At 40.0% G+C, this 23085-nt stretch overlaps 1 protein-coding gene across 1 annotated transcript in view; it reads left to right on the top strand.

Moving 5' to 3' along the window:
* Positions 1-23085, top strand: part of LOC140358229 (LIM and SH3 domain protein 1-like) — a 48606-nt gene that overhangs the window by 12257 nt on the left and 13264 nt on the right. The window contains exons 2-3 of the mRNA XM_072442941.1: positions 5279-5373; positions 18676-18760. Of these exons, the coding sequence (XP_072299042.1) occupies positions 5279-5373; positions 18676-18760 (180 nt within the window). The remainder of the gene's footprint in view (positions 1-5278; positions 5374-18675; positions 18761-23085) is intronic.

Consider the following 23085-nt stretch of genomic DNA (forward strand, 5'->3'; position numbering starts at 1 on the left):
CTTACTTGTTGTCACCGCCATTTTGATTACGTCTCCACATGCTGTAGCCTATCTCCGCTGTTAGATAGTTGTGAAAAACAGGGTATAAAATTGAAAATGAAAAGGGTTAATACTTCAAGAAGACAATAGTTATAGGCTTCGATCCTTATCTACACTTAAAAGCAGCTACAACTTGTCACAACAAAGATTTGCGGACATTTATATCTAAACTTCCTCGTCCACAAGCCGTCTGCACCGGACACGGCTACAAATCTTTCAAGAGCACGGACTTTGTGTCTGATCCTAAAATATTACACCCGGACTGTTGTAAAGAAGGCTCGTTAAAACTGTCTGCGAGTAGTAGAAAAAGCTTCAGTTGTAGTCATCTGGAGTCTGCGAGTAGGCTAACGTTTATTAGCATAGCCACGCAATAATCCGTAAACTAGCATTAGCCCGCTGCTAACTACCTGAAACAAACGGCTCAGTCTGGAGTGATTCCTTCAGATATACCAGCATATTTTTGAATACAAGTCTGTGTTGGGTTCCTCCATGATATTTTCTGAGAATACGTGTTTGAAATGTAGCGCACACTGAGGTCAAGTTGGACACTGTCAGCAGTTTGAAGTGGCAAGGTCATTCGTTTCATGGTGTCGATCACAGTTTCAAAAGACTGCCCGTTCTTACATAAGTCGTCTTTCTGTCAGACACGGCGCGACATTGTTGGACCGTAGCCTCACGCGTTCTTCACATCGCCCTTCACATCCGGACACAACACAACAAGTAGCAATAGAAAAGTAACATTATTTAGTGCTGGTACTGGTTTATGTACCTGTAGTGAAAAAAGTGTGTAAGTTTTTCTCATTTTGACTTTATTTGGTGTATGTATACCTGTCGTACATATAGTTTTACACCAATCGAGCAGGTATTTGTGGAGAAGGTTTTAGTTAAATCTGTAGAAAATGACAGGAAGTGACATCACACTAGGGACACTAATTCCAGTCAAAGTTTATGCAGAATTTACACATAGATATTTTTTGTTTACTCTCTCTTAACTCTCTAAACATTATTTCAACTAAATAAAGTTGCTCTCATATATTTTTATTCGTCAAATACATTTTTTACATCAGATGAGTTTTTGCCCAGTGTTCGCTGGTGATGCTGTGATGTCATCAATTACAAACAGGAAGTGAAATTATAAACCTAAAAAATGTGCTATTCCGTGATGACCTTTTTAAAAAATAATTTTCAGCAAAATTCAAAATATATTTATCTTTACTGCATTTTAGTTCAACGAGTCGTCAGAGACACTTCTGGTGAAAAAATGAATACCACCACCACATCAAATTTGACTTGCCACAACAAACAAAACAATCTATGTTCAGTTTCATCTGCTGTAATAACACATATGTTTGAATAGCTTTGTAGCAATAGTATTGAAGTGATAATGTCAAAGTTTTATGGTCATAAAAATTGTCAAAGCTGGAGCAATACTGGAAATTCTGGCATGCACTTCTTACATTTTTCTCGTTTCAGTTTCAACTTCTACTTAATTAATACATAAATAATAGTAAATGAGTAGAGATTTTTGTATACTTGTGTGTAAAGGTTGGAAACTTATAGAAAAATGTATAATGGCGCAGTTGTTTTGGAGATATACAAAATTAGAACGTCGTCTATTGTCTGTAATGAAAACATGACTGAAACGGTCAAAACAATGTTATAAAGGGAGATTTCTGCCATTTTGCGCTTAATTTATTTGATCCATTCACATTTCCCATCTCAAACGATACATTTACAGGCACGTTTAGCACATTTCTGATTGTTAAAAGGTCGTCTGAATGTGTATTATCTCGACCGAACATTCGTACGGAAACCTAAAAGCAGTGCGTGTTTTAGCTGCGGCCTCTCCGCGAGCATGTGTTGGAGAAATGCTTCACATTTGGCAGCGCTATAGCAGGATGCACCCGGAGGCCACGCTAACGGGGACTCTCTCGTTCTCTCTGTAAAGTCTTAGCGCTGCCCCGGCTTTTCCCTTGATGATTACAGAAGGAGCAGCCAGATCGTTGCTTCACGGCCTTTTCTTCTCGTCCCTCCCTCCCTCGCGCTTCCTTTCTCTCTATGTGCTGTAGTCCTTTTAGTTGTCGAGTCAATGAATTGGTCAGTAGAGGCTCAATTCTTTTTCGATTTTAGTGTTTTTTTTGTCAGTTTGCTCTCTCAACATGTAAGGTTCCACGTGGAAAGAAACACAATCGTCCACTCTGCTCCTAAATTCTTTTATTACTTCATTTAATCCGCTCACTGCCAGACATTTTACATGGGACGTTGTAACTTCAAAGGCATTTTTTCTTAAGATCCCACAGAGACTTAAAGATCAGCCGCTTAAAGTCACACCTACACACACACCAAACGTTACAATCTTGTACTCAACACGGTTTTGACAGAACGCACTGAAGGAGTTGCTGATCTCTGAATTTGAACCTGATTTATAAAAAAATTAAGTTTAAAAAAGGAGGCAACAATTTTAAATCTAAACTAATGCTTCAACCAGGCTTTTAGATAGGATTTGAAAACTCCTCGTCCAAATAATGTTGTACGGGGGCCGACTAGGCAGAAAAACGAATAGCTTCGGCATTCTCCAGACCACGGCTCGGCAGCCAATCGGAGCCAAGCACACAAATTTCGTCGATTAGCGCGCAGCATGCAAATTTTCACTTGTAAACAGTAAACTGTAATGGTGGACTATTGTCAAATGCTTCCAGGCCCAATTTAATGATAATATTCCCTTTTTTCTAAGATTTACTAATAAAATGGCCTGCACTAGAAAATGCCCGTCCACATTTTAAAATAACCGTCCAAAATACGGTAAGACGAGTCTCTATTTAAAAGCCTGGCGTCAACAAAATGAACTGAGAAATTTGAACTTGGCTCTGTACATTTTTCATATTTTACTGTCCAAAATATGTGCAATTTTGTCAGTTTTTACTCTTTATTTCTGTATGAAAACTTTCTATGATGAAAAACTTGTAGTGCAATGTTTTTCTTACATTTACAGCATGTGACACTACACTACAGTACAGGAGAAGTTTCAAATGTATATCTTTAATTCACCTGCAGTGTCTGGAGAATGCATGAAGCAAGTAAGCTGGAGTTTGGGAGAGACTATTAATGTGCCTCTCCTTCTCCCCCTTTTCTCCCCCTTCCTCTGCTTTTATGTCCTTTGCCTGCTAATGAAACAGACTCGGAGAGCAACAGGCCTTTGAAAAAACGAGCGACCCCAGTTGCACAAAAATAAGTAAACACAATAATAAGCATTGTGTGTCGTAGCTGAATGAATGCCATTGAGATGTGCTTATGTTTAGTATATTTCACATTTATAACTGCTTTAAAACGAGCAGTGTCTCAGTCATTACTTGGTCTATTAAGACGAGAAGAATACGCACAGTGAGAGCGAGTTGTTGTATTCCCATCTGTGGCGTAGAATCGTGGAATAGCTCGAGTATTGACGTGAAACTAGGTCGAGATGTAATACATTTTAAAAGACATTATAAGGAAGAAATCTCTGCAAGATACTGCGAACGTTCTGTGGTTTTGCAGTTGCAGTTTTGTACGTTTTTTGACAGTTTCGTGACTCTGAATTATCCATAAACTGAAAGTAATAGTTTTGCACAAGCTGTTGACATTGATAACTATGTAAATACACAAGAGGCGTGGAATACATTACATTTTAACGCTTCTCCTTTTGAGCGTCTTGAACTTCATGGTATATTATAAATGCTGTATCCCATTTTGTCATTGTTTTTCTGCAATAAATATACTGTATGAATGCTTTTATGTATGTCTTCACATTTTACTGATGCTCAAATAAATGAATAATGAATAAATATTGAGAAAGAGACCTGAAAAAGACTGAAATTCACATCTTTTATGACGTAAAAGTGCCACTCACAAGTACGCAAAAGGAATACGAAAAAAAAAAACGCAACCCGCGGCTTTAAACATTTGCAAGAAACCTTCCAAAAAACAAAGTCATTCTAAAGAAGCGTACTTGGCAACTGTGATTGTGAAGAAGAGGCCAGCTGAGCAGAGGAGGTCGTGAAGCGAGGAACAGCGGGAGGTCCGGAAAAAGGGGTGGGTGGGCGACAGTAGCAAAAATAACGGACATTTTGCTATTTTTGTCCCGGTGACGATATTCAGACGGTGTCGCGTTGGTCCATCCCAAGTGTCTTTGGCCGCGTGGAAACTTCCCGACCCGTGAACTTTACTGAAAAAGAGGAACAAGCTCTGTTCGGCCCTATACAACGGCGTATGCAAATATCAGGACTCATTTGTTTTGTAGCACTCGTGTGATACAGTGTGTTTCTTTGTGAGTTTAAAGTTCAAGTATAATGATCATGGTGTAATTAGTAAGCAAAGGTGCACTTATGTAACTTTTTGATTGCCTACTTGCGCTATTGCTTTACCTACAAGGCTCCACGGTGCATTTCAACCTCATTAATCATTTGTTTTTGTGGGAGTAAAGTACCTTTGGCGTGTCAGGGGGCAGATTATGAAGAAAAAGTTGAAAATTACAGGTAGTACGGGCGCGAACTAAAAGGAAATCGCTTTATGTCCTCAATACACAAAACTCCATCCAAAATGTAGAGACAACTTACGTCCAAGTACGTTTTTCTCAATTTAAATGTTCATCTAGGAAAATATAAGATGCTGTGATATATTTTTAGCTGTCAACTGATGACTATTGTGTAAATTGGATGAGCTTTGACACTTGATTATGGCATTTTTATTGTATATTTGTTAGATTGTCTTAGACATTTGAGCGATTCAATTAAACTTTACTACATTTAGGGATTTACTCTCCGTGGTCCATAGATAAGAGTGACATATTTGTGCAAAAAAATACCCATCACTACTGTTTAATTAGGTAACATTAAAGTAAAAATGGTGTCCAAAACAAGATGACTAGCTAACGTTACGCTTTGGAAAAGGCTAACGTTACGCTTTGGAAAAGGCTAACATTTCGCTTTGGAAAAGGCTAACGTACGACTACAAAACTGTTAAAGAAGAAGAAGACTGTGATTTTGTTACTGGTCACATCAAAATCCAGTCTTTCTGAGGTAAAAAGCACACGAACACAAACAAGTCGGAACTTCTCTTTTCGGAATCCCGCATTCCTGAAGAGCACCTGAACGCAGCAGTAGTTCTCCTTTTAAATATACAAGTTTGCTCAAAGTCCACGCTGACCTAACTATTGTCCCTATAGTGTCTGATTCTGTGTGTGTGTGTGTTTCTTCTCTTCCAGTACTGGCATAAATCATGCTTCAGCTGCGAGGTCTGCCAAATGACTCTAAACATGAAGACCTACAAAGGCTATAACAAGAGACCATACTGCAGCGCGTAAGTAACGCTCAAGGTCAAATGTGATCAGATATGGCTTATAAACATGCACGGGTCAACGAAAAATGAATCTGAAGAAGGATATGATGCCCAAAAACGTCAATATTTGCACCTCGAGTAAGACTTTTTGACGTGTGCTCAGTGCTCTCTTCACTGGTCGTGTATTAAAAGTGTATTTTAAGGTGATTCAACCGTAGCATTTCAAACTAGTCCTGGTATAGACTCCATTTAGACCTGTATATTTAAGTATTTGCGTGTATCCGAGACCCAAATTGCACCCGCAATGCTAAAACGGCACTGGAGTCCATGCAGAAACTGAAATGATATACAGTACATGGAAACTGTGTGTTTATATGTCAAAAGGCAGATCAAACTCACAATTCACTCCCAAATCTTTAGCCATTACCGTATTTTCCGCACTATAAAGCGCACTGTCAATGAATGGTCTGTTTTCGATCATTTTTCATATATAAGGCGCACCGGACTATAAGGCGCACCGGATTATAAGGCGCACTGTCAATGAATGGCCTATTTTCGATCATTTTTCATATATAATGCAAAAATAATTAAGCAAAGCTAAACATGTAGCACACAAAATCGCCTCGAGATCATTAAGCACAACCAGAATTCATCCACATATTAGTCGCACTGGATTATAAGGCGCACGGCGGTCGTTTTTTGAGAAAATAAAAAGGCTTTTAAGTGCACCTTATAGTGCAGGAAATACGGTAGTCATTCCATGTCATTTTTTCAAAATCAGAACAAAATATAGTCTACTGGTTTGACTTTTGGTCGACTGAGACGCCATCGACCGATCAATCGAATAAACGACTATGGCGCTGCCGTCACATTGTTTCCCATTTGTAGAGGAGAAAACTCTTGCTAGTGTAAAAAGAAGCTGGATAATATATTGAAATTACTAATACTTTCAAATTTTATACCGTCCCTAACGTCCACAGAAGATGTAAAAATGAAGAAATGTAAAAAAAAAATCGCTGATAAACTGCAGGGTCACTACAACTAAATCCATTTATCACAGTCTGGCGTCTGAGTGCTTTTGAATTAATGTGGGTTTAATACTGAGCGTCTTAAAATGTCCATCGGTTCGACATATTAATTCTGATGATGTGTGACAACGATTCTGATCTTCGCCGTCTTTGTGTGGTGTAGTGTAGTTTCCTGACTCGCCCGTCGTTAAGTTTCCACAACAAACTGGCAAATTACTGTAGATGTTCAGATTCAGTGCAATTAATCTAATTTAGAGAACCATTAAGTTGTGTTGTCAAGGTACTAATGTTACAAAACGATGAAAGTAAACTGAATTCAATACCAATTTCAACACCGCGGTGATGATAAAAATGTTTCTTTTTTTCCCCAATTAAAAAAAAAAAAAGAATAAACCTAGAGCGCAACAAGACCAGATCACATCAACTAAACATCAAAAGAAGCAAAATCATGAGACATTTATATTAAAAAATATGATCTTTTTGTTTTTGTTTTTGTTTTAAAATTTAATTAAAAAATGGAACAAAGAAAACAAGATGGGACAAGACCAGAGGGAAGAAGAGAAGTTGAAAAAATGAATTGTGGGGAAAACATAAGGCATACAAATAATATAATATATAATAAATATATATTCTTTTCTCTTTTTTTCCCAACCTAACGGTGTATTTTTTATTCAAAATACTTTCTTTTGATTTTATCATGTGGTCGTCATTAACTAGTTCTGTTGAAAATCAAGACAATTTCTTTAAAACATTTTTGTACATTTTTGTCCTATTTGTGTAATTTCTTCAATATTAATGCTAAAGATTATTACTTTTTATACTTTATACTAACCATTTGTATCTGGTTCTCTTCTGAGCTGCATAAAAGTGATAAAATAACACATGAGAACTCTGAAAAGCCACTTTTTAGCGTCTTAAACAGTGCTGTATGTAAAACAGATGTCTTATGCAACACTCTTGGCCTCCCCACAGCGCTGAAAGCTGAAGGACTTGCCTGAACTTGAACCGCTGCCTTTTCTCCTCGTCGCTCTCACAGTCATTATTATTCACCGCTCATTTTGTTTTGGTGGTGGGGGGATCCCGTAGATTCCCAGAGAGCTATGCAACATACAGTTTGTGCTTGTTTTTCATGGTGTCACTGTAGAGGAACTTGAGGAATTTCCTTTGTTAATGGCCCCCGGCAGGAGAGGGGAAAACGAGGGAGGGAGCAGGCTTTTTCCCAGAGCGCGTTTAGGCCTATGGGAAGCGTATAAACACCAGAGGAGGCGGAGAGGAGGCCACAGCAGCACACCACATGGTTTTGACTTGCAAAGGCTGCTTAGAGTTATGAAAATATGAACATCTATTATAGTTATGACAATAGTTACGATTCATTCAATTCACGTATGCGATGTGTTAAGCGACAACTACGCCGTGGGTAGCGACGCCACGATATCGAATGTTAGAGTTATGATTATTGTGAGAAAATCACAATTTAACATTTTTTTTATGATTATTGAGTCTGTGACTGAACAACGGGGAAATCTCTTGTTTCGTTCGCGTGGTCTGACATGTTACTGTTCTTCAAGACGAAATAAAGACGGCCAGATAAATACCTTATTTACATTTAGGTCTATTTTTGTACCATAGATTGGACTAAAATACTTAATTTTGCTTCTGAAATTACTCATCATTACTTGAACCCATTTTTAAAATTATATTGTAAGCTGAATTATCACAATTATCATTTAAACTTAATAACATAATGACGAGATGTCTTATGTTGACATCTTTTACCTTGCTGTGAAGCACTTTGGAACCCTCTGGTTGTATAAATCGTGCTATATAAATAAAGTGGATTGGATTGGATGGGTTAGGTCTTAATCTAAAATTATGACAGTTTTGTAATATGTTCTGGTGTTACATTGTTAATGTTGCTCACAAAGAATCGCTTTTGTGCTGACGTATTTTTGCAGTTGAGATTTGTGATTTAATTGGCTTTAGGGTTTTTTCGCACTTGCACAAGCGCCACGTCAAATTGTGCCCAAACTGGGACTAAACCTGGACTAGACGAGGACTAAACCAGGTCTTGAACAGGACCGTACCAAGTCTACATCAGGACTAAAATGTTCTCCATTTAGCACCAAAAAACAACAAGCAAAGTGACTTTACCCAGTTTGTTTTGACCCAGTATTTTCAGTAAATGCACCACCTCGGGTCAAAATGCACCACCTCGGGTCAAAATGCGACCGCTGTGCGCCGTCTGCATCTAATCTATTGAGCGTTTTACCGTCAGAGAACCAGGAGGATATGTAAGCATGTCGTTAGCTTTACCGTGACGACACTTCGCTCTCGCCTGAGGGTTGTGAGCCGCATTTATAAAAGCCATCGCTGTAAATAGTCAGGATGTGTTGGAGTGAGGAATAACTTGGGAGCCGCTGCAAACAGTATCAAATCTAACTAGTTCCTTTAAAACAGTTTAGAGAGAACTTTAGAGAGCGTTTCAGAACAACAAAACAGTCAAAACAATCCTGTCATTTAACGTAACTTTATTGTTTGCGAAGAACTATTTCTAGCCCCATGTTTAAAATAAATGCCTTTTGTTTTTGTCTGCTTTTCCTGCGGCACCAGAAGCTTCTCCTTCAGCTCTGTTTATTATGGCTGAGTCTGTTTGTTTAGTATAAGCCTGGATCGAGTCTACTTCACTTTGAGAGCTTCTAGTTTTAGAGAGAAAAGTCTGTAAATGTTATTCTTCAGTGAGGAAAAAGTACCGCTTTGCACTGCTGTTCCTAGTAACCGATATGTTTGCTCTTTTAAACTAGCTTCAGCGCTACGGGGCAGTGCAGATATAAATTGAGAAGGACACCATTACATTGCCACTAGGGATACACTATTGTGCAATAAAGCAATAACGCATATCCCTGTATTAAGTTAATGCTCCAATAACTGACAGTATTAATAAGACGGTGAGCCTGATGTATTTTAGTAGCGGTGCAGGTGCAAGAACAAATAAAAGTCTATTTTGCTGACACTGTTCCATAAAAACTGTCAATTCTTATTTTGTCACTGAAATATTGAGCATTGCCATTGCATATGACCATGATGAGCTTTATCGCGATAGAATTGATATACATATGGTGGACTATACATTGATTGGCATGTTTTAAGAGCATTTTTATTACAATTGGAACATCTGAAGGCTAAAAATGCCCTTGACGTACTTTACTTCTAGGCACAGTTTTGCATAACGAGGACCCTAGCTCGAAAAGATCAAAACTGTTATCGTGCTGTGACCTTATTTTGCTTCCTCGTCTGCCAATTGTTCCTAGAAGTGCAAAGTGAAGTGTAGTTTGAGTGTTGATTTTGGCGTTTACTTCCTCTACCGCAGCCAATTCTGTCTCTACTATGAAATACTGTAAGTTAATCAGATGATATTATGTCAATCAGACAGAAATGTGTTAAATTGTGTCTTTAAATGTAGCGTATTTGAGGTTTAAGTATCAGGCAAATGTGGAAATTACCCACAAAAGGGCAGAAATATCTCTTTACACCCTTTTTGGGGCCATTTTTAATCATTTAGAGCTGGGCGATATTGACAAAAATGAACATATCTATTTTTGTATTTATTTTTTATCCTGAAAACTATATTCAGATGGACAATATCCTGTCATTCCAACAACAATGTGTTAAAACAGGTCTGTGTTTGTTCTGTTAGTTGAGGTTTATCTACCAGACAAATGTGAAATGTCTGTCAAATGTATCACTAGGTGCAGTACAACCACCGTTTATACTCTCAATCTAAAGTTTACAAAAACATTTGTATACATTTAATCTCTGATCTCATTTGCTCTTTTGTTGCATTCTTTACGAAACATACAATCTATATTCCAATTTTGCCTTGCTTCTAAACAACATTCACAATATTATCTACAAGGCTCTGAGGGACTGCTTCAGCACCACTGTCTGGACTGAGCTTTATGACCCACATGGGGAGGACATCAACACCATCACAGAGTGCATCACGGACTACATCAACTTCTGTTTTGAGAACATTGTTCCCTCCCGGACGGTGCGGTGTTTTCCAAACAACAAGCCATGGATTAACCGTGAACTGAAGGCTCTGCTGACGGAGAAGAAGAGAGCCTTCAGGTCAGGGAACAAGGAGGAGCTGAGGACTGTGCAGAAGGAGCTGAGGAGGAAGATCAGGCAGGCTGAGGCCGGCTACAAGAGGAGGATGGAGGAGCAGCTGCAGTTAAAGAACATTCAGGGAGTGTGGAGGAGCCTGAAAACCATCTCGGGCTTCAGAATCCCCCCTGCCCAGACAGAGGGGGATCTACAGTGGGTGAATGATTTAAATGCTCACTTCTTGAGGTTTGATCGGTCACCCGCCCCTCCCCCTGCACAGCTGCATGCTCCCTCTTCCACAGCTGGACAATGCCCTGCATCTGTTCCTCTTCGCTTATCTGCCCCGGACCATCAGCTCCCCACTTCGCCTGGACTCACCCATCCCCCAGCACACGGTCCCCCTGCCAACCACTGACTGTCACAGCAGCACAGGTGAGGAGTGAGCTGAAGAGGATTAAAGTGAGGAAGGCAGCAGGACCTGATGGCATCAGCCCCAGGCTCCTTAAGTCCTGTGCAGATGAACTGTGTGGAGTTATGGAGCATGTCTTCAACATGAGCCTGAAGCTGAGGGTGGTACCACAGGTCTGGAAGACCTCCTGTCTGGTACCTGTGCCTAAGACACCGCGCCCCAAAGACCTCAACAGCTTCAGGCCAGTGGCTCTCATGTCCCACCTGATGAAGACACTGGAGCGGCTGGTCCTGGACCACCTCCGCTCCACCGTGAGCTCAGCCATGGACCCGCTGCAGTTTGCATATCGGCCTGGCATCGGAGTGGAGGACGCCGTCATCTCCCTGCTGCACCGCTCTCTCTCTCTCTCACCTGGAAAAGCCTGGCAGCTCCTCCTGCTCCTGAGGGACAAGCTGGAGACGGCTGGTGTGGAGTATGACCTGGCAGAGTGGATCCTGGACTACCTCACAGACCGACCCCAGTTTGTGAGAGCCCGGAACTGTGTGTCTGACACTCGGACCTGCAGTGTGGGGGCGCCCCAGGGCACTGTCCTCGCGCCCTTTCTCTTCACCCTTTACACTGCAGACTTCAGACATGACACGGACAGCTGTGTCCTGCAGAAGTTCTCTGACGACTCTGCCATCATTGGACTCATCACGGACGACGATGACGCGGAGTACAGAGGACTGGCGCAGGACTTTGTGGACTGGTGTCAGCGGAACCACCTCCTCATCAACGCGGGGAAGACCAAGGAGATGGTGGTGGATTTCCGCAGACGCCACCCCACTGCCCCCTCACCAGTGAACATCCAGGGACGGGACATTGAGAGAGTGGACTCATACAAGTACCTGGGTGTTCATCTGAACCACAAACTGGACTGGACTCATAACACAGACGCACTGTACAGGAAGAGCCAGAGTCGGCTCTACCTCCTGAGGAGACTCAGGTCTTTTGGAGTGACAGGGCCACTCCTGAAGACCTTCTACGACTCTGTGGTGGCATCAGCCCTCCTGTACGGTGTGGCCTGCTGGAGCAGCAACATCACAGAGAGGGAGAGGAGGAAGCTGGACAGAGTCATCAAGAAGTCCAGCTCCGTCCTGGGCTGTGCTCTGGACTCGGTGCAGGAGGTGGGGGACAGGAGGGTCCTGGCTAGATTCACATCTATGCTGGACCATGAGTGTCACCCCCTGCAGGACACTCTCTCCGCTCTGGAGAGCAGCTTCAGTGAGAGACTGATCCACCCTCGATGTGTGAAGGAAAGGTTCCGTAGGTCTTTCCTTCCTGCTGCTGTCAGACTTTATAACAAAAACTGTTTGTACTGAACACTCGCAATACTGACCTAACCATGTGCAATTCTGTCATATGTGCAATTGCTGTTGGAATTCATGTGCAATTCATGTGCAATTACTATGAAATTCATGTGCAATCTATGTGCTGTCGTGACACATATTCACGTGCAATTACTGTCGTGATCACATGCAATGGTATTTATGTATTTATTTATTCATTTGTCTATGGGAGTTTTTATTTATTTATAGGAGATCTTCTACTGAAAGTGTTTTTCAGACTTCCTATAAGTGATCTGTTCTGTTCTTCTGTATCTACCTCTGTATCTACCTGCGTTGCACCAATGAAATTTCCCCATGTGGGACAATAAAGGAATATCTTATCTTATCTTATTTTGATCATCTTCCCACCTCTAAATGCCTTTCTTGCACCATCTATATTTATTTTATTTATTTTATTTAAAATTCCATTTTATTCCAATTTATTCAATCTAAGCCGAACAAACCTAGCTCGAGATCTGGAGATGGGCCTTGAAATCATGTATGTATCATCCGTACATCAGAAAGAGCATTAGGCCTGAACTAATGTGCCACAGTGAGTCAATGCAGGGGAAACCATCACAGACGCGGTGAGAACGTGCAAATTCCACGCAGAAAAAGCCCAGGAATTGAACCCAGCACGCACCGTCCTGTCGTGAGGCGAGCGCTCTGCCGTTCCCCTCTTTTCAGTTTGATCTCTTTTTTTTTTCTTTCCACACATGTGCTGCATGTTTCCCCGCCTGAATCATCACCTTTGAATCATCACCTTGTTGCGCCGCTTTGTCAAATAGAGACGAGCGTTTTCGTGACTCATTCTCCGCAAGAAACACAAGCTAAAAATGCATTTAGACACGACGGCGCAAGATCCCACTGAGTTCTCCCCATTTAAAAGGGCATATTGTTATTACTTACGTGCATTGTGACTGCAAAAGGTTGAGAAGGACTAAGATGCTGGTTGAGAAGGGCTGGTTGAGAGGGGCTGGTTGAGAGGGGCTGGTTGAGAGGGGCTGGTTGAGAAGGGCTGGTTGAGAAGGGCTGGTTGAGAGGGGCTGGTTGAGAGGGGCTGGTTGAGAGGGGCTGGTTGAGAGGGGCTGGTTGAGAGGGGCTGGTTGAGAGGAGGCTGCTCGCTGTTGAACATTGCCTGAGAAAAAGAGGCGTGTCAAACTTCAGAGATGCTCCCAAAATGGAAAACCACAAACCGACACGCCCTACAGTGATGGATGGATGTTGTTTCTTTCCCAACAAAAATCGAGGAACTTCTAAACTAATAAAAACGCGCAGGACTGTAATGCTGCCGGATATTATCAGGTTAATGGCCTTGAGAGTTTACAGGCACCTCACACAACTTCACTGCTGAAAGACGTCATGAATATGAAGTGTTAGATGACTGTGAGGGCAAGTCCGGGCTCTCCTCACAGCAAGAAGGCTCCAGGTTCAACTCCCGGGCCGGCCGAACCTTCTGTGCGGAGTTTGCACGTTTCTCCCCGTGTCTGGGTTATTGTCCAAAATGTTGAACTCTATTTCAATGCCAAGGAAAGGACTCGCTAACGCTACGCTAACTCGCCTTCAAGTCAGTCCAGGAAAAGGATGGTGTTCTAGAGACATTTTTCTCAGTAGCTGTTAGTATTATCCATTAGCATTAGCTGTTAGCAATATCAGTTAGCATCAGCCGTTAGCCTCAGCCGTTAGCATTAGCCTGTAGCATTAGCCATTAGCATTAGCCATTAACACTAACTATTAGCATTTGCAGTTAGAATTAGCTATTGGCATCAGTCATTAGCATTAGCTGTGAGAATTATCCATCAGCATTAACAATTGGAATGAATCATTAGCATTGCCATTAGCATTAGCCCTTACAAATGGCATATTATGAATTATCGAGTTGTTTCGGGGGCACCAGCCCATCACCACATTACGCGAGGTCAAAACCTGGTCAATAATAATGATCATTGAGTGTTTACTGTAGACCCTTTGCCTATGGCCATAAAAGCAACGATCCTCTTGACCATTTCAATACAAAACTTTATCAAAAAGCTGTCATCGAAGGACTAAGCATTGCGTTTGATTCCCACAAGCAATGAAAAATAGCTTTGTGGGGACAGAAACGATCACATTTGACACATCTGCAATATGAAACGACAATCTGGAGGAAATGTGTTAAAAGGGACTTGAACGTAACATGAACAGGGTTTCGGTTGGGCCCTAAACGGAAGCATAAAAAAACTCACTCACCGTTTGTTGGGTCCTAAACGGTGAAGAGCCTTAATAACAGTCAGGGGTTCACTATATTAAAGCCACAGTACGGCACATAGACGGCTCTTTAGCCGCAGCAGGCCTGGATTTGGGTGATTACTGGTTTTGGGCGCAGCAGTCTGAGCCAGGTAAAGCCCTTTCACTGCCGCAATTCCCTCTCAAATACCTCATTATTTCCACTGCAGCGCGAGTCAGAAGTCTCCGTTCAGTAAATAAAAGATAAGGGATATATATAGTGATATTGAATGATACAGTGCAAGATTGTGCTATTTTACATCATTAGATTAGAGTTTTATTGCGGCAGACTTTGGCTTGAATGATTATCAATGACAATATTCACATTTTATTTCTTTTTTACTTTTGCAATCCATCCAAAATGTTTTAAAACTTGCTTATAAACGCAGAGTGAGTTTCAAGTATCATCCTGGCCGTGCGTGGGCTGTAAATTTAACCGCAAAAGTCCAGGAATCTCTCCTTTTTTTATGCTTATTTGGAAGATTACTCGTAAAATCTTTCTCAGCTCTTTTTTGCAGCCTTTTTTGAGCGTTATACTACATTTTCTGCAATATTATCCTTTATTTGATAAACGTTACCACTGCTATTCATGTCTGCTCCTTTTTTTGATTGTGGTTTCATTCCTCGTCACCTAGATAAGAGTCATGCACGCAAAATTAACACACAAATCGACCACTGTGCCACCCACGCAGCCATATTAACGATAAATATTTAAGTTCTTCATTGTGATTCCTAATCCCTTGTTGTCAAGACTGTGGTTTGTTAGGTTCTTCCCAGAGGCTGCATTTTTGAGGTCACCCCTCCCCTGTCCCCAGGCAACCTACTGTCCGTATGAAAGGGGGGGGCGGGGCGGGGGGCGGGATCTTCCAAACGACAAGCGGCCGCGGATCCGAGCGGCGCATTGAGTCCGGAGTGAATTAAACCATCGACGGCTCTTAATTTCGCCCCATTGACCCCGGGTTAGTCGGATCGATGGAGCGATTGCGGGACGGGGCCGGTGCAGTCGAGCGCGCTGCTTCTTCTGCTCGCTGACCCTTTAACGTGAATATTTAAGGCGGGCGTCCAGCTCATTTTGTGTGCACATTTGCAAACAATTAGGATCTACGGAAGTATTGACCGTTGGATACTAATCAATACTCGACTAGGTACCTACCGTATTTTCTATAAGTCGCACCTTTTTTCATAGTTTTGGCCGGGGTGCGACTTATACTTCTATTTATACTTATATACTTATACTCCGGAGCGACTTATATGTGATATTATTTGTTATTTTCACACTTGCAACCACATTTCATACTCCAGTGCGACATAAATATGTTTTTTTTTTTTCATTTTTTGGCTGTTGCGACTTATACTATTTGAGCAAGTACTTTCCTGAATAGTTTTAGAATGTTCATGATCATAACTAGTATTAGACCACATGGTAATATTAATGAAAGTACTACTATTTTGTGTTCAAGATTACAGTTTAGGGAGATGTATATAAAAAAAAATCGCAATTGCTGTTTGGGAAATGCAGCATGGTAAATTTGAATATCAAGTAAATAGTCTACAAAAACTATTTAAAAAGCTGAAAATAAGTGGTTTAAGAATAAAAAATAGACTAAAGTTGATGCTTGAATGTTTTAAAAAAAAGAGTTGAATGTGATATGTCAGCAGTTTTTGTCATGTTTTATGCAATACTTTTGCAAATCGTGAGCTTTCTGTGTCATAATAATGGCTTTGTAGATCATATGTTTTAATGTTGACAATACTTCCTTGACATTGACAGGTTTTTTGTTTTTTAGCCCTTTTGTGCTTTTTATTTGCACAATCTTTGCTCGGAATCCTAATACATTGACTCTAATAATAACTGTTGTCCATTAGTTTAAATTTTGCCAATTTTGAATCGTCAACTCAACAGAAATGATCTTAAAAGCGTACGGAGTAAATATGTTAAGATAAAAACATAAATAAATAAATAAAATGGATTAAATAGATTAAATAAATAAAATAGATTAAATAAATAAAATATATGAAATAAATAAAATAGATTGAATACATTTAATAATGATAATAATAAAAATAAAATAAATAATTATACAAAATAAAATAAATTAATTAAATAAATAGATGAATTAAACACATACTGTGTAACTTTTCATGCCTAAAATATTCAGCAGCAAACTTATTTCTAAAGTTTATTGCCATATTGTGGAATATTCCAGACAGAGCCATAACACCTGTATGGAGACACGGCGAGAAACACACCGCTGACATCAAAGGTTACACAGTGCACCTTTAATATGTACAAGTGCAGTGTTGTAATAATGTTGGCCACCACTGTATGTTGTGATTTGTTGCAGGACAGTCTTTTCCTCAAGCAGGAGGCGGTCCGAGCGGGCTGCCCAGAGATTTCCCACAGTTCATTGAGAATCAGAGGCGTGGCCCATGACTTCATTCTCCTACTGTCTGTGTGACTTGTGTGCCGCTGTGTGGACTTCCTGTCTTTCTCTCTCGCTCGCTCCTCTGCAGGGCCGCCTGTGTGTTTGTCTGCATGTGGTGAACAAAGCTGCATCAAACATACATTCTGGAGTATTTATATTCATCAATGCAATGCAGGCACAACAAATACAAACAAATACAAAGGCTTCGATTAAGTTTTTTGACCAAATAAAGGCTGAAATGTGCTGACTGAACACTTCTAGATAGACATTATTATTATTATCATTTTCATTGAAATTTTGAAATTAAATTTTTTTATTTATTATTTTATTTGATTTATTGTTTATTTTGTTTTATTTTAATATTTTTTAATTCATTTATTTAGACCTACAAGACCCAGTTCTGGCAAAGTTTAGTTCTTGTTTAGTTCTGGTTTGTCAAGTCTTTGTTCGTTCTGGTTTGAAACGGGTTAAGATTTAGTTTTCTGCACCAGTTTGTGTCTAGTTTAGTTTAGTCCTAGTTCGATCCACGTTACGTCCATGTTATAAGGTGCGTTCACACTTAAATTTAGGACTAAACGAGGAATAAACCCTGATCTGAACATGGACTCGTGCCAGGGCTAAACCAGGACAAAACTAGACACAAACTGGTGCCAAAACTAAACCTGCTCTAAACCAGAGCCATCACAACAAAACTGAGCGAAGACTAAACCCAAGACAAAGCCAGAACTAAACGAGAACTAAACTATACCATGAACCACTTCTGGGTGAATGAGGTATTACACAGACTCATTACTACAAACGTGAGACTTTTTAAGATAAAATTAGCGACTGTCCTGGTTTTAAGATGGTTAAGACTTTGGTTTCGTGCCAGTTTTTTTCCTCATTGTCTAGTCTCGGTTTAGCCTTTTAGACCTGCATTATCTTGGTTTGGCCAGTTCAATAACCCGATGTAGTCTAGACCAGTGGTCCCCTACCTTTTTCCTCAAGTGGACAGGTACGATCACAAGATTTCTTTTCAGGGACCGGTTGAACAGGGCAGAACCAGTAACAACACTGTAAAATGTGTACAAACGCTAACTTTTAAAATACCTTAATACTTATGTTTGCTGTTCATTAGATTAATTGGCTCTATATTTTCATGATTAAAACACATATAATATTGGGACTTAGCAACAGACTAAAAAATTAAAAATACATTTGCCTCTGGGGCCCGATAGCAGATGGCCCGCGGCCCGGTTTTGTGCCCCGGCCTGGTGGTTGGGGACCCCTGGTCTAGACGCAACATTAGTCCTGTACATTAAGTCATTAAATTACCAAAATCACAGTAATATTCAACCTTGCCTGTGTCCATCCCTTACATTTTCTTTTTATAGTAGCGTTACCCCGATCCCGAAAGCTTGCCAACCCTTCCCCCCCCCCCCTCCACTTCCACACGTCTCCATCTGTGTGTCCTAACCTCATTCACAGCCTGCGCCTCCTCCCCGTGTGTGAAAGTACCTCGGCTTGCACTGACAACGCAGAGTGTGCTACTGACAAAACCCCCTTTTGTCCACAGGGGGCTCCTAACTCAACCCCGGGACCACCTCACGTAACCCACTGCACCTCGTGTGGGGCCGCAGACTTGCACTCGTGGCTTGTTTTTTTTGTTGTGTTGAAAAGCTAGATTTACGTGCCCGTTTTTGTTGGTTAATGATTGTTTTTCCTTCTGCGTGTTTATGTTGCAGACACTACCCCAGCACAAAATTCACCGTGGTGGCCGACACTCCAGAGAACCTTCGTCTTAAAGCGCAGTCGGAGAATCAGAGCCAGGTAAACTCCAAAACATGTGCAGTTTTTAGCGGTTCATGTCTTTAATCTCATTCCTTCAATAAAACATGATGGAAAGCCAACATTTGACATATTTAAACCCTGGTTTGCTCCATTTTTAGTCTTTTTTCATATTTCGAAGTGACTTTATGGCTGAAGGATATTTTTTATCGTCCTTATTTGGTATTGTTCTGGCTTGAATGCTGTTTTAATCTGGTTGCAGTCTTCTTTTTTAGCATTGGATTGTTCAGGTTATCAAGTTAATTTTTCATAAATAAGAAAACCTTTTATTTATTTTAACATCAAACTAATTAAAAAATGTAGATTAAATCAAGAAAACTTTTTAAAATTGACTTAAATCTTGCCATTTAACCAGCATATTAAAATAAACTTTGAATAAAATACAAAATGAAGTATGACAATTAAAATATTTATACTGTATATACTATAGTTTTGATTTAGAGCTTGTTTGGATCTAGTTTGCATATTTTCTTGATTTAACTATGTTTTAATGTAGTTTATGATGACTTGGATCGGCCTGACGGATCGACAAATATAAATATAAATATAAATACTGTCCATCGCAGGTGTAAGCGCAACTAAACACTGCTACTGCTACTACTGCAGAAACAACCAGAGCGAAGATATTTTGAGGTAAAAGTTAAAAATATCCGTACAAAGTGGGTCACGAGAGCAGCTTTAATAAGACGAGCCTCGTAAAGTGAGATATTTTAACTTGAATCGCTGCTGCTTTTGGATGAACTCGTGTGTTTGCATATCGGCCTCTTCATGTCAGATGTCACAGTGGAGTGAATGGGAGCAGTCCTTGGTGGGCCGCTGGGGTGGGTGGGGGGCAGTCGTCATGTGTGGGGGGCATTCGTCACTGGTTGAGGGGGATTGTGGCACAGATGGTGTTTTTCTACATGGTTTATGTTCGCCTCAAACCGACCAACAGTGAGCGACAGTGACTGAGGACGGTGACTTTATTTCATCACTGTACTTTAGGAATATACATACAGTAAGTGATAAATGCTTTAATGTCTAGGTCTGTTTAGTTATATGATATTTGCCAGCTTTAATGTCGAAACATAATTCAGGGCTTTTAAAAAATATGAATCCTTTGTAGTTGATTGATCATAATTTATACTAAAACTAATCAAACGTATTTGATCGACAACAAAAATCACATAAATGGGACAAAATTGGGCCTGTCCTGAATAGGTTTAGAAAAGTCTTGTTCTATATCAGAAATTTTAAAGAAAGTACTATTATTGTGAGTTGAATGATTTAGTTTTGTATAAAAAATGAGTACTGTAAGGACTATAAGTCGCACCGGAGTATAAGTCGCATCAGCCAAAAAATGCATAATAGAGAAGAAAAAAACGTGTATAAGTCGCTCTGGAGTATAAGTATCAAGTATATTTAAGTCGCATCCCGGCCAAAACTATGAAAAAAGTTCGGAATATAGGGTATATTTAGAGTTATGGTGGTTTAAATTGTACCAAGCCTCTTCGTTGGTATCAAAATGGGTTTGACATTTTACCAAACTCGACCAAACAACAGTGAAATCCTTAATTTTCTTTAATTCACACTATGTAATCAATTAATAATTCCACTTATATCTTCATTTTCAGCCAGTGTTGCCAGGTTCGCCCCAGGCATGTCCAAAAAATAAAGCCAAACAAACATACGTTTATGCTATAATGCTAATGTAATGTTAATAATGTACTAAAGTGTGTTATTTTGTTTGTATTGAGCTGCCCTTGTGTTGCATATGAACATTTTTGTTTTAACACGTGAAACAATGCGTCTGGTTCATCAAACAAATGAAAAAACATAGATAAATAAAGGTTGAAAAACCATGCTCTTGTCTCATGTGTGACCAGCTTCATGAAATCAACTCTCTGAAGGATAAAGTAAAGTTATTGTGACATAAACAGCCAGATAAAGAAGCACTGAACAATTAGTTTAGCTTGTTTGAAGTTACTTTTGCTTCTAAAATTGTTATTATTTTTAATTCTTAAGCTTATTATTGGGAGCTAAGATATCAAAATGATATGGTTTATCAAGAATTGTGATAACTTGATCTTAAAATACATGTTGCAATTAACTCTTTTCACTACAATCTAATGTAATGTAAATGTAAATTGCTTTTTTACCAGGCTGTTTTTGTCAAATTAACACTATGTTTTCTTGAAGCTGTTCACAAACTTCAGGAATAATAATTTAACATAATAGGAATTAGAGAAAAATAATTAAGTCTTTCACTGTTTGGCCATGTCCTGAGTAATGGTGAATAATCGTTAAATTGTGTTGTTTAAATCAAACACAAACGTCTGATATTACGACGTCCCCGGAGTCATCGCTACTATCGATTCATCTAAATGACCGCGGCGCTTCTTCCACCCACAAACCGCCTCTTCCCTCGTTCGTGCACGCGCAGAAGTTGTTTATTTGTGTGTGGGGGGAACTACTTTCTTTTGACCCCCATCGCCACGGCAACAGGCTTGCGGTCTGTCACGCCTCATTACGAGACGTTTTCAGAGCACAAAACGAAAAAGAGGGGGAAAAGAAAACGGACGAGGAGGGATGGGGCGATGGTGAAAATGGAGAAGAAGAAGACGCAGAAAGAGCGGAGAGGGAGAGATAAAAGTCCAAAAAGGAGAGAAAAAAGACCCCAAGAGGACAGAGAGGAGACGACGCTACAGGAATCCAAATACGAGAGGCAAATTATAAGCAGTTGGAGCTTGTTTTTTGTCCGTCACTACTGCTGCTGCTGTTAATAATGTGAATGAATGAAGGATGTGGGAGGAGAGAGCGAGGAGATCAGGCGTAAAGCAGTGTTTCCCAACCAGAGGTGCAAGGGCTCTTACGGGAACTGCAGGTACTGAGCGAGATTCCTAAAAGAAAGAGGAAATTGCATGAATATATAAAACGTCGGGAGTATTTGCAGTTGCCCGGGATGCAGAATACACACTACTGCGATGCTTTACGAAGAGAGAGCCAAACTCAATCTGTACCGTGCAATCAGAACAACTGATCACCTCTCGGATTAACGACGTTTTGCGCTTCGCTCGTCGATTCGGCAGAAATTTGTGGATGTTTTTCAGACCCCGCTGTTTCTTTTTTGCTCGTATTAAAGCGGCCATGTTAGTTGTGAATCAATGCGTGTCCCTGATTGGCTAATCCACCTGTCGGTCACGCCCACCTTAAGTGGCAGAGGTAAACACCGTGACCAGACTGATGTCAATCTGTATGAAAAGACAGGCGGCTATAACATTCTGGACTTTCCAAAATCAGTAAAACAAGAAATGTAATATTAATCACTGATAATGGACGGTAATAAACAGATTTATAGCTAATAAAGAATCACCTTAAGTCAAATTAGTGGCACTCGAGTCGAAAGTTTACTTTAGACAAAAAAGAATTGGGAATCACTGAAGAAGAAACATTCAATTTGAGTAAATGAAAAATTTAGATTAGATTAGGTTTTTTATGGTCGAACAACAGACTTGGCATTTTGTTATGAGGAAATTGATGTTTTAACAATGCTCGCTGCTATGAATGAACTGTAAGCTACTGAAAGTGAAAAATACAAGGCGTCTGTGGACATTGTTCAAAGTGTTTTTTGAATTAATTTGTTTTAAAATGATGGTATTAAAATAAATGAATTGTACTAAGATGTTTAGCGCAGTAACATCTGATCATTTTTATCTCAGGATCTGTTGCATTTCTCATCATAAAGATAGTGTTGCATTGGTCAGATATGGATTTGTGGCTTCTCACATAAAGCGTCATCACAAATAAGCAACATTTGAACACTCAGAAGCTGTACCACAAACTATTCTGAGGGATTTGCTTTTGGTACGGCATTGAAAAGGAAGCTCACGTCAACTGTCATAAATGCTGAGTAGTTTGGACTTGTTCTTACACCGAGACTTCAGTTTGGTAAAGCCGCTCACAAACTTGAACAGTTACATGTTATAAATAGGGCTGTGCTCAATATATCGATATCGTGCTATAGCGTGATGAACTTCTTGGCTTCTTGGCGTATCCTGATACTTTTAAACAACATAAAGTCATTAGAAATTGCAGAGTTCTACACTGCTGAACCTACAAACTGCTGCATCAAGGCCGAATCTGAGGAGCTGAAAATGTGACTTAATCATAGGACATAGTTCATTGTATTCTGATATTGACAGTGTGAACATGAAATTCTAATTCATTTTGTTATTCTACTTAATGAAAACATAATTTTAGTAAACTATTAACACCAGTTTTAAGAGATAGCTATGAATTAAGACGTGTATCGTTCCAAGTTCCCTGTA

The sequence above is a fragment of the Eucyclogobius newberryi genome, unplaced genomic scaffold (assembly GCF_026437365.1).
Source record: "Eucyclogobius newberryi isolate DKJ021-1_F unplaced genomic scaffold, fEucNew1.0.hap1 SCAF_13, whole genome shotgun sequence".
Taxonomy (NCBI): domain Eukaryota; kingdom Metazoa; phylum Chordata; class Actinopteri; order Gobiiformes; family Gobiidae; genus Eucyclogobius; species Eucyclogobius newberryi.